At 44.3% G+C, this 11,775-nt stretch overlaps 1 protein-coding gene across 7 annotated transcripts in view; it reads right to left on the bottom strand.

The window, feature by feature from the left end:
* Positions 1–313: 313 nt before the first annotated feature.
* Positions 314–11,775, bottom strand: part of LOC147015251 (uncharacterized) — a 166,178-nt gene continuing 154,716 nt past the window's right edge. For 5 of the 7 annotated variants that reach the window (XM_085849828.1, XM_085849832.1, XM_085849825.1 and 2 more), the window contains 2 exons: positions 9,417–9,626; positions 1,339–2,041 (listed from right to left, as the gene is read on the bottom strand). In XM_085849828.1, the coding sequence (XP_085705954.1) occupies positions 1,923–2,041; positions 9,417–9,626 (329 nt within the window). In that variant the 3' untranslated portion in view covers positions 1,339–1,922. Of the gene's footprint in view, positions 1,094–1,338; positions 2,042–8,872; positions 8,960–9,416; positions 9,627–11,775 lie in introns of those variants that run through there. The other 2 variants (XM_085849829.1, XM_085849830.1) reach the window with 2 other exon arrangements.

Raw genomic sequence — 11,775 nt, 5'->3', positions numbered from 1 at the left:
AAACCAAGATGGCGGCCATAGTGGGTGGAGTCTGGTAGCTGTCCAACCAATGAGTGCACACTTAAAAAAAAAACACACACAATAACAAGAAAAAGAGCAATCGGAGATTGCCGACCCTCGCCAGGACTTGTTTTGTGTGGTGTTTCTGTTTTGTGTGGCGATTGTGTACTGGTGTGTTACGTAATTAATGGGACATAATTAGAACTGCCACTTTATAAATGCTAGCAGTGATGACTGGTTCAGCCATTTCAGAGAAGATTTTTGAAGGTTTTAAAAAAAACACAACAACATGGCTGATGACATCATCAAAAATATCTTGGACCGTTTTATCCCAAGATGACCCTCAAAACTTTTCATACTGATCGGATGTAGCGTTCTTCATATGCAATTATGACGTCATAACAAAGGCACCTATGATGTCATAAAAAAAATCACACTCATTCCCCATGAGGAGTACTTTCCACGTGCAAGAAAGTTCGGTGCGAACATTAAAAAAAAATTACATTAAAACATTTTTTTTAATGCGAATGAAGAAATTTTGCATTTCACCAGGTTACCACTGCACTGTTCACCAAAGGCAGCAACAGATCTTTGACACCATAAACAAGTAAGAGCAGACTAAATAACTTGCTTAATATCACCTCTGTGTAATGTAACCTACAATGTAATACTCTGCTTAAGAATCAGCAGAACATTTAATTTAATTTCGAGGTGTAGTGACTCGTTCATTTTTCTTTACATTTTGCTAATATTTGTAATAAAGCAAATGTGTGAACACTAGCAGCCAATCGGTGGAGTCCTTCCAGAGAGCCAATGGATGCAACGGATATCGCAAGGCACTCAGTGGGAGCTCGTCACCACAACGCAACTTGGAGCTTGCACACTTTTCCTTCCAGACCTTTTCTCATTCTTATTGAGTCACTCAACATGTCACTATTTGATAGTGACTTTTATTTGACATCACCAAGACTATTGAGCAAAGTGGATTTTGTTTGGCTGAACTACCCTGACGACAACAAACGAGTTTTCTCTTCTGCTTGCCCTTTTAAAGCCACAGAGACTCAATGGCAACGAATCCTTTCTTCTTCACCAACTGGAGAGGTGGAGAGGCGATAGAAGGAGTAATCATCAACCAGACATCATTTACAACACGTCATTGCATTTTAAATGTGAGTGAGATTTCTTTTGTTCTGGTTTAAACAATATGATCATAACGAGCACCCTGAAAGGAATAATCACCACAGAGGTATGTGAATGACACCACCTATCTTATTGGTGCCTTGTGATGCCCTGAGAGCATCGAAGAGTCAAACACTAAGGTGGACTGATGCTGCATGTAGAGTGGAATATTTATACCTGAAGGTCATCAATGAGCCAGGTGGTTTTTATTGACAGTTCAATAGCAACAGGATGTCATTATCAATATTACTGCTTTCAAACGGATATTGGTTCACTGTCCTCCCCACTACACCACCATAACCCTGCACTTCATATTAAGCCCTTAAGTAAACCCAAAATACAACAAGTCATTAAAAGCCAATATACGAGTACACCTGGCAATGCAAAATTTAAGTCTTCATCTTGATTAAAGAAATACAGTGAAAATGCAAAGTACACAGGTTACAATTTATAACAAATTCCACACTATAGACAAGTGGCAAGGTACTGACTTGCATTATACATTACTCTAGAAACCACAATACACAAGTTAAAATGACTGAAACGTACTACCAGTACCAGGTAACTGAAACAGATGTTTAAATACATCTTACATGTCCATTTGGTCATCCAACCTGCTGCCATCTTGTACATGGATTACTCGTTCATGGTTAGATTAGCAAATGAACAACCCAACACCTGATTCCACTCTACTTGCAGTTAGTTATAAGTCATGAGGGCTCATGATAAAGATATCTGAGATATTATTTTTGGTCACATGGTATTTGAGGCAGCCATGGTAGACAACCTCTGATTGGAGGTCTATGGAACCAAGGGATGTGACTGTTTGGTGGGGCATCATACAGGTCTTGAGTCTGCTTGCCTGTTGGGGAGGAAAAAAAAAAGAGAGAGAGAGAGAGAGGTTATGTAGTTTGTTACATTATCAAATGCAAAATTTTTAAACGAGTGTAAAGTCTGTAGTCATGTAATTTCCTCGATTTACTGAAGGATACCATACATCACAGCTTGTGGTTATGTGACACTGGGCATATTTGAGCATTCTGCACAAGGAAAGCAAATAGGCATCTCTGAACAGGAATAAGCCCAGTTGGTTGATCACATGATCAACACTGATGTAAAATTCAGTGGTTAAATTCCAGAATCAAAATCCACCACTGTGGTCGAATTATTTTTGAATCTCGTCTTTTTGCTGTTCTTCTTCTTCTTTGTTGTGGCTGCAGGTAACATCATTTGCTGAAGGTGCAGCTATGCCACTGATGCAGTGCCACCTGCAGGTTAGAGCAGAAATTTGGAATTTGGCCAGGGTGCTGGTAATAACTTGCCTCCTCTTCGCAAAGGACACTATGGGATCTTTAAGCCACACTAACACCCAATTTAACGTCCATCCAATGGACAACACACATTGATGAACCACTCTGCTGATGAAACATCAGGACGATGTTTATAGCTGGGCAGAGATTCCAACCCAGGCTAGATAGATAACCCAGGCTCATTTATGTAATCCTCGGCCAACTCTGCTGGAGCTCTGTATATGCCACATTATATTTATTTTCCATCCATGAAATGGATAGCCATATCTGCTTCAATGGAATTTTTTTGTGGAGTTCTTCATGACAGCACAGGGAATCAAACAACACATAAAAAAGTAAAATGAATTGTAAAAAAATCTTTCCATGATTTATTGTACGGTACTTGCGATTTTCAGAGCCAGTCAACTCAAATGAGTTTGAGGAGGCGTTTCACCTTCGAAAGGGTGGACGTGCATGTCCTAATAATTAATGGGCATTCTTGTATTTCTTGCAGTATTTTACGAGGTATATTTTTATTGCTCCTCCCTATTCGCTTGCAAAGTCTCCCAGCACCCCTAATCGAGGTTGACATAGAGGTTATATGCATAATTTACTTAACCAAAAACCCTAACTAACTATTACCACGCACCACCCCCCGTGTGGTGCACATTTAAACAGGACAATTCTAAAGCTAACATTTCCATACCTGTATCAAGATTGGCTAACTACCTATACACGGACCATGCTACTCCATACATTCCTATCTGCTCAATGGTAATATCTAAACCCCTCCCCAGAAACATAACAATACTTTCTGAAAGCACTGTATGCTTTGAATATATTTGCTACTTTGGCTCTCATGTTAGTCATCTCAAGTTCCTCTAATGTGCGAGGCCTAATTTGGTGCACCTTTTCTTTAAATGTCACCGACCAGAAAGTAATCTGGAATATTCAGATCAGGAGATATTGTGGGCCAATAAATGTCCCAATGAAGTGTTGTCACAAATGATCAACACCAAGTCTCCCCCCCCCACCCCCACCAACTCCCGCAACCCTCCCATGGATGCGGTGGACACTCTGGTGAAGGGGGGGGTGCTATAAAAGGGAAGGGCAAACAGGCACATGGGAAGCTTCTCCTTGGTCAGCTACTTGTCTTGGACTTTGTCTGGAGGCTCGCACTGCACACACTCGTCCATCTGGGTTTCCTCACTATCTTGCCTTTCACTTTTCTTCTTGTATTCACTCTCATCTTTTGTTTCCTTTATTTCTTTTATCTTCCACAGTTCCTTTAATTCCCACAGCTTTCTTCTTCATTCACATGCATATATGCTTCACCTCTCGCCCATGCACACCTTCACAGTAAGTCCCGGATGCTACGCTCCTGCTGTCTGGCTCTATCACCGGCCCCAACCTTGCATCACACATCTCAAGCATTTCCTGCCAAAAGCATGTATAGAGTTTGCGCCGCAGACAGTTCATTCCTGGGCACACGGAGAGGCATGGCATGTTGGCGGTACATAGGAAGGACCAAGAGCAGGGTACGAGGAGATTGAGGCTGTAGGACCATACTGTAGGACTAGGGCTGTAGAAGATTGAGGCTGTGGGTTGTAGGACCATGTCAGGTCAGGATAGGTCTGTGACCTGCTCCAGGTACCATGTAAACCCGCACTAACCTGTTCCATGGTTGGGTTGTCGGTGACTAAACCATCTCCCCCACCAGGTTTTCTGGCGAGGAGGGTGTTTGGATATGGACACCCAGCAGGATTAAAAACAAAACATGTCAAACGGCGGAGGAGCTCCTTGTGAGCCAACGGCCATCCATATCTAGTGCCCAACTGTGTCTGCGGACGTCCTCCTGCAGTTGGGTTACTTTTTATTCGGTGGTTGGTGGCAGGATTTTCACTCTGGCCACCGTAAAACCCTTCATTCCGCAAAACACAAAAACGCAAAAAAAATCTGAAAACCCACTCCGTGGGAGTACCTCCTGTGCAGCTTCCCTTCGCAAGGCAGCTCACCGGATGATGGGATTGGGGCAAAGCCTTTGGGACCCCCAATCTTTGATGAAAGGAGGGAAACCACGGGGTAACATCCCTGGGTCAGATTGCGGGAGAGTGTGTCGGAGTGGTGCTGAGGTGTCGTCCACCAGACGGCGGTCTCCTTGGGTTAACCTGAGGCGGTCCCTTCGGGTGGGTGCCTGGAATCCTATCCCTAAGAGAGGATGATCATCTGTCTCTGTTATCATCTGAGCTCAAGCGTTTGGACATCGGTATTGCAGCACTCTCTGAGGTTCGGAGACCGGATTGCGGCGAGATAATGGTGGGTGGTTACACCTACTATTGGTCTGGTCGCTCAGTTCCTCAATACTGACCACCAGCTTGTTGTAGCAACACTAAAGCTGCACCTTAAATCCTGGAGAATGGTGCCATCCCAGCCGAGGCTGAATGTTTGCAAGCTCAAGGATGTAAGAGTAGCTGAGGAGTTTGCGAACAGGCTGAGTGGACATTTTGGGTGTCTGGGTGCTTTGGGGGGTCCTGAAGAGTTGTGGAGTGCCTTCAAGCCCACCGTGCTTGATGTTGCCGGTGAATGTCTTGGAACTCACTGCAGGGCAAAGAAGAATGTTGTCTCTCAAGGGAAACTGGATACCATTGATCAGAGTCGCAGGGCCAGGATGAATGGCAGAGCTGACCTGTTCAGGGAGCTGAGGCGTAAAACTGTACGTGCACGAAGGGTGGACAAGGAGGCCTATGTGCGAGGAATCTGTGAGGGGGTAGAGCATCACCTGTGGACAGGTGATTCTGGTCCCGCTTACAGGGGAATTCGTGCATTGCGTTCATCCAAGCCCATCCCTCGGAGCACTGCAGTGAGAGCAGAGGGTGGCAGGCTCTTGACAGAGAAGTCTGAAGTAAAGGCCCGCTGGGCCGGTTACTTTGAGCGGTTGTACCAGGCTGATCCCCCAGCTGTCGAGTTGGACGTCAAGGGTGTTACAATCCCTGTTGCTGACCCTCCAATCAACTGTGGTCCAACTTCGCTTGTGGAAACATGGGCTGCGGTGAAGCGGTTGAAACGGGGTAAAGCTCCAGGGATCTGTGGCATCTATGCTGAACTTATCAAGGCTGGTGGAAATGCTGCACTCGTGTCGTTGCATGCAGTTTTGTGCTCTGCCTGGAACACAGGCATCATCCCAACTGATTGGAAGAGGGGCCTTATTGTCCCTCTCTGGAAAGGGAAGGGTGATCGCCAAGACTGCAACAACTACCGAGGAGTGGTGCTGTTCTCATTACCGGGCAAGGTCTTTGCTCGGATAATTCTTGATAGGGTTCGCCACCATCTGCTTGAGCACCAGCGTCCAGAGCAGTCAGGCTTTACACCAAAGAGGTCAACGATTGACCGTATCCTTGCTCTTCGTGTCCTCACCGAACGCAGACGAGAGTTTCGGCAGGGGCTGCTTGCAGCCTTTGTTGATCTCTGTAAAGCTTTCGATTCAATGAATCGGGATGTCCTCTGGAGGATTCTTGGTCTTCGTGGGGTGCCACCAAAACTGATCGATCTGATGTCTGAACTCTACTCCGGTACAGAGAGTGCTCTGAAGTGTGGTGGTACCATCTCTGACTTATTTCCAGTTGCTACCGGAGTTCGTCAGGGGTGTGTACTGCCCCCCCCCACACTTTTCAGCACTTGTATGGACTGGATTTTAGGGAGGATGTCGGAAAGATAAGGCTGCGGTGCATCGTTTGGGAATTTCAAGATCTCAGACCTTGATTTCGCAGATGATGCAGTCATCTTTGCGGAGACTTTAGATATCCTTTTAGGGGCCCTCAAGGTGCTGAATGAGGAGTCGGAGCTGCTGAGATTACGGGTTTCTTGGGTCAAAACTAATATCCAGGCTTTCAATGACATCTTGGATGCTGCTGTCCTGTCTATGTCTGTTTGTGGTGAGGATGTTGAGGTCGTGGAGAGATTCACTTACCTTGGCAGTGATATTCATGTCTCTGCTGGCTGTGAGTCAGAGGTCAATAGACGTCTGGGTCGGGCCTGGGGAGTCATGGATTCACTGGATCATGGGGTGTGGCACTGCCGGTACCTGTGCGAGAGAACGAAAGACCGAGTCTTCAGGTCGTTGGTGCTTCCAGTCTTGCTCTATGGATGCGAGACTTGGACTCTGACCAAGGATCTGAGATGGAGACTTAATTCCTTTGGTACCAGGTCTCTTTGGAAAATCCTTGGCTATCGCTGGTCAGATTTTGTGTCCAACGAGCAGTTGCTGAGAGAGACTCGGATGAGATTTGTTACCTGCATGGTCCCTGAGCGTCAGTTGCGGCTGTATGGACATGTGGCTCATTTTCCTGACGCTGATCCTGCTCACCAGATTCTCTCAGCGAGGGAGTCTCGTGAGTGGAGGAGGCCAATGGGCCGACCACGTGCCTCGTGGTTGCAGCAGGTTGACCATCATCTCAAGGAGATGGGGATGGGCCTGGCATCTGCCTGGGGGAAGGCCAGACAGAGGCCCCTGGAGTACCGGCGGAAAGTGGACACAGCAACGCGCTGTTCTGGCACATGCTCCCATACCTGACCTGACCTGATCATCTGCAGTACCATTGGGCAGTACTCGCTCAACCGGGCTCGTGCAAGGTGTGTAGGGGCATGATACATGCCATCTTCTTTCTTATCACACCTCATCCTACCCCTCCCCTATCTCTTTTCCCACTGCATGCATGATTGGCACCATTTCAATTTAAAGTTGCTGATTGACTGAATAAGGATCCAATGGCACGAATGTAGATTAGGGGATAAGGGGAATGCTTACCTTCCCTGTACATATTTGTAAACCTGCTGTGTAAATACAGTAGCTTGCAAAAGTATTCAACCCCCCCCCCCCCCCTCCAAATGTTTCACATTTCGATGCCACCTGAGCTTATTTCATGATGCTTTCAAATCAAACTTAATATATAGAGGTCTTCACAAACTACTCCAAAGTGATAAAGTGAAAAAAAATGTAGATAAAATGTGAATAAGTTAAATGAAGAGAAAATCAGATGATTCTCAGTTGCATAAGTATTCCACCCCTTTGCCTAATTATCCCTAAATCACTTCAGGAGTAAATTATTTGTACATGTAAACCTATGATGTCATGAACATGGTTTAATCATTAACATCAGAGGTTCGTTTTCTCAAACAGAATGTATAAAAGCTATTTTGAAGTTCCTGCCACATGGTCATATGTGAAAACATCACCAAGATAATGCGAGGATCAATACAAAGTCATGCCATTGGGCTTTAACAGAATTTTGGAGTGTCTAGGATGCTTGGCTCCAGGGATATAAAATGACAAACTTGGACACAGGCATGAACAACCTCATTTTTGACTGCCCTTTGGCCAATTAAGGCTCATGGTGACGATATTTGGCAAGATATCTCATGGAGAACTTTTAACATGGTGCGAGTCAGGTTGTTAGCAATGAAAAATGCCCAAGAACATGTATATGAACAAGAGGAACAAGATAAACGATACTGAAGTGGTGGGAACGAAGATCATTTTTGGCCACGTTCAGACGCTCACCTGATGGCCAGGTGGCAGCAGAGAGCTTGGCAAGCAAAACAGGATCCCAAACAGTCGAATGCCCGAGATATCTTTTGGGAGATGGTCCTAACCTCTTGTAAGAGATTGAGGGCCTCCAGCCATTGCTGAGAGAGTAGCAGAAGCATGTCAGAGTTGACTGGCTGGGACTGAATCCTAATTGATGGTTGGAAATCAGACTGTTTGAAACCAGAACAGACTTGTTCTCGGAATTGATATAATGGATTTCATGACATTGCATGTTAATTGGAAATGAACAATCGATGGCCGAAACTTTTTAGGGTCTGTTTTTGCATCCTTCGTATGGATGGGAATGATGTTTGCTGACTTCCATGTCGAGGAGAATTGGTCAAAGAAGGACAGACTAAATAGGGTAGATAGGTAGACTAAAAATAATAGACAGGGTAGATAGATGGGGAGCATGAACTGTAGAGCAGGATTTGAGATCATAGACACTGACTGATGCCATCTGGGCTCATGATGGAGAGTGAGGCGAGTAGCAATATCTGAGTTGCACGGTTTTGGGTTTGAATGCTGATGGAAGGATCTGAAATATGGAATAGGCTTCTCATCTCCGTAAATGCTCGTGTCTGCTTTCATGGGGGGACAAGATGAACGATGGATTTTATCAACTTTTCCGTTTTGGATCCGAATATATCCAACATATTGTGAAGCCAGAATTGGCAATCTACATTATGGAGTATACTATGCTTTGAGAGGCCCTGGTAAAGCAGCTCTTCCATCTGCAATTGTGTACATGCAACATATCACCTGGTATTCAATCTAAGGGTAAGTATTTGATTCAAAATCATTTGTATTTTTAGCTCACCTGGAACGTAGTTCCGGGGAGCTTATGGGATGGCGTGTTGTCCGTCCGTCCGTCTGTCCACAAATATTTGCAACTTCTTCTCTGAAACTACACATACGATTTCGATGAAACTTTACCACAACGTTCATCACCGTGTTAAAAAATAAAAATCAATAAATTTTAACATTGCCCCCAGGGGGTCTTCAGGGCCTGCCCCCCAAAATATGCATTTGCTTTCTTCTCAGAAACCACACACACAATTCCGATGAAACTTGGCCACAACCTTTATCACCCTTTGCGTACCAAAATTTGTTCACGGCATTAAAAAAAAAAAATCCATTGCTATTTATTTACTTTCTTCTCCGTTACATATTTTATGGATCATCCATGCCAACCAGTGGTTCCCTGGTTATCTTATCCAGCCGCTACCAGGTGAGCGCCCAGGGGTATTGCCCCTATGTTTTTGTATATTCTCGATATACAACTGAACTTATTTGCCAATTCTGGACAGCGAAGTGTGCTCAATGTCCTTCTACAATGCATCCCATATTTTGGTCCTACATACCGGGAATGCGACTGTTGGAAATCTCAGCATATGGAGGTTCAGAAATCACAGGAGACCTCATGTCCACGTAGCCGGCTTCGAGGAGGCATGGAGCAGTTGCATGTGGGTTAGACAATGGACCCAGGTGTACCGGGGGATCATAGATGGTTGCGTAAGGTGCATCACTGGAAATTGATGGAGATCTAGGTGCACAGTATGTGTCTTCAAGTTCTAGAGAAACATGAAAGCACACCATGTTAACTCGATCATTAACCAATATTGTAAATATTACAAATAAACTTTCATGTATAATTGTCTATAATTGTCTAACTGGGCTGCCAGGATAGCTCAGAGGTAGCGTACTCACCTTTGAGCTGTCTAGTCTTGGTTTGATTCCCAGCTGGACTACAAATTGCCATACAGGTGCTTTTCAAGCAGGGTGTTGCATCAATGGGTGCACTATCTTGTAGAGGAAGTCACTGTCTTGAAGCTCGCCGTCCCATGTGCTTGCATTTGATGGTCGATATTAAAGATCCTGCGATACCTTTTGCAAGAGTATGCTATTCTATGCTGGTACCGGCCTGTCAAAATTACAAATTCCTCATTACATCATTGTCGCACTGCCGGAAATGATGCAAACAGCATCCAGTTTCCGCAGTGACATGATGATGATGATGATTTTTATTAACCCATCAGTTGGGATTTGATAAATTAATAGACAATGACGTCAAACAACGATATGAACCGGTTATCTCATTATACGGGATTCCTTCTTTGATCTTGTAATAAACAGCAAAAATGTTTTGTTTTTTTTACAGCAACATATTCTCAGCACAGAAATCCTCAGAACGTGCAATTATAATGGACTACTACTATTTCAGTGGGTGCAGTTGTTCCCATATCCTTGTGGGGTTGGCTGACAAACATTTTTGACAATTGTTTCACAGACCAGTTGGCTGGGCTTGATGTTTTGAAGATCACAAGAATTTGTAATTCATTCAGAGTACCGGCGATAACTTTCCTCCTCTTCATTAAATCTTTAACTTGGGATGAAATTAACAGCTTATAGTTAGGTGGGGAATCTAACACGACGAGACAGCTCAAAGGTGAGTGTCATTGTATTCTACTGGTAGGAGTTAATATAGTTCTTCAATATGCATATAAAGAAGGTAATGAACTGTTATGCTGTTTGCACTGTTCAAAAGTAAATAATGACACCGAAACTGGCAATGGGGAGCTGGGAATCAAGGGAAATAAAAATAGACATCAATACCCAAAGTCATTTATATAAAGCCTGGTGTTGGCTTTGTGGTTAGGGTGGTGGCTTGGGATCCCAGGATCCTGAGTTCAAGCCCCATTGGCTGCTGAATTAACACCAGGGGGTTGACTCAGCCTGTCATCCATCTGAGGTCGGCGAAGTGAGTACCAGTGTACTGGTCCCGGTGTATGCCCCGGTTAGAATAGGTGTACCATATCCCTGTGTGTCGTAAGAGGCGACCAGGGTTGGCGTCAGGAAGGGCATCCGGCCATAAAAAACATTGCCTCAAGAAAAAGCCTAATCCCTGCACAGCAGGGAAAAATGGCTGTAAAAACGGTCATTTTTACATTATTACCCAAAGTCATTTATATAATTCTTATGGAATAATTTGTTTATTAAATTTATTGGATGAGCAAGTTTATTTCTTCACAAAACATATTGTTCTGTCTCTGTGATAGTATTGGCAGGTCTCATATCTAGTCATGAACAAAGTGTAGGATGAGAGTATCTTGTGAAACTGTCACACTATTGAACTCTTACAAGTAATAAACTAGAAAAATAGCACACAGAGATTACAGACCATCGCCAGGACTTGTTTTGTGTGGTGTTTGTGTAGTTTTGTGTCCTGGTGTGTTACATAAAAAATAATAGACATAACAAGGACTTCCACTTTATAACTGCTGTCAGTGATGACCGGGTACCAATATGTCCCGCTTTGATGCAACCCTGCTTTGATCAGACGCTTGACCCTGACCCGTGGGCCATGACTTATTATTACCCTCGCCAGAGGAGATGGTATTGCGTTTGGGTCCGTTTGTTACTTGCAAAATAGAAGATTTTTCAGGTATATTGGTCAGTCGATTTTGTTATTCTGTCTGTGTTTCTAATTGGCAACAACAAAAAAATTTGACAAGTCTGTTGATCACCTCCGTTTGTTACTTGGCAGAATAAATAAATAAAAATTGACAAGTATGTTGACCGCCTCTGTTTTCATCTCGGCTCGGCTCGGCTCGGCATGTTTGTTTGTTTGTCCGCTCGCCTCCAGCCCAAACCACTCAACCGACCGTTCTGAAATTTTCGGAGATTAATGGCACCGACCCTGCGACGGTCCCACGTTGAAGT

Source organism: Eptatretus burgeri, chromosome 12 (genome assembly GCF_056783735.1).
Source record: "Eptatretus burgeri isolate ZD-2024b chromosome 12, Ebu_testis_v1, whole genome shotgun sequence".
Classification (NCBI taxonomy): Eukaryota; Metazoa; Chordata; class Myxini; order Myxiniformes; family Myxinidae; genus Eptatretus; species Eptatretus burgeri.
Note: the sequence above shows the minus strand (reverse complement) of the source record. Positions and strands in the feature narration are given on the sequence as shown.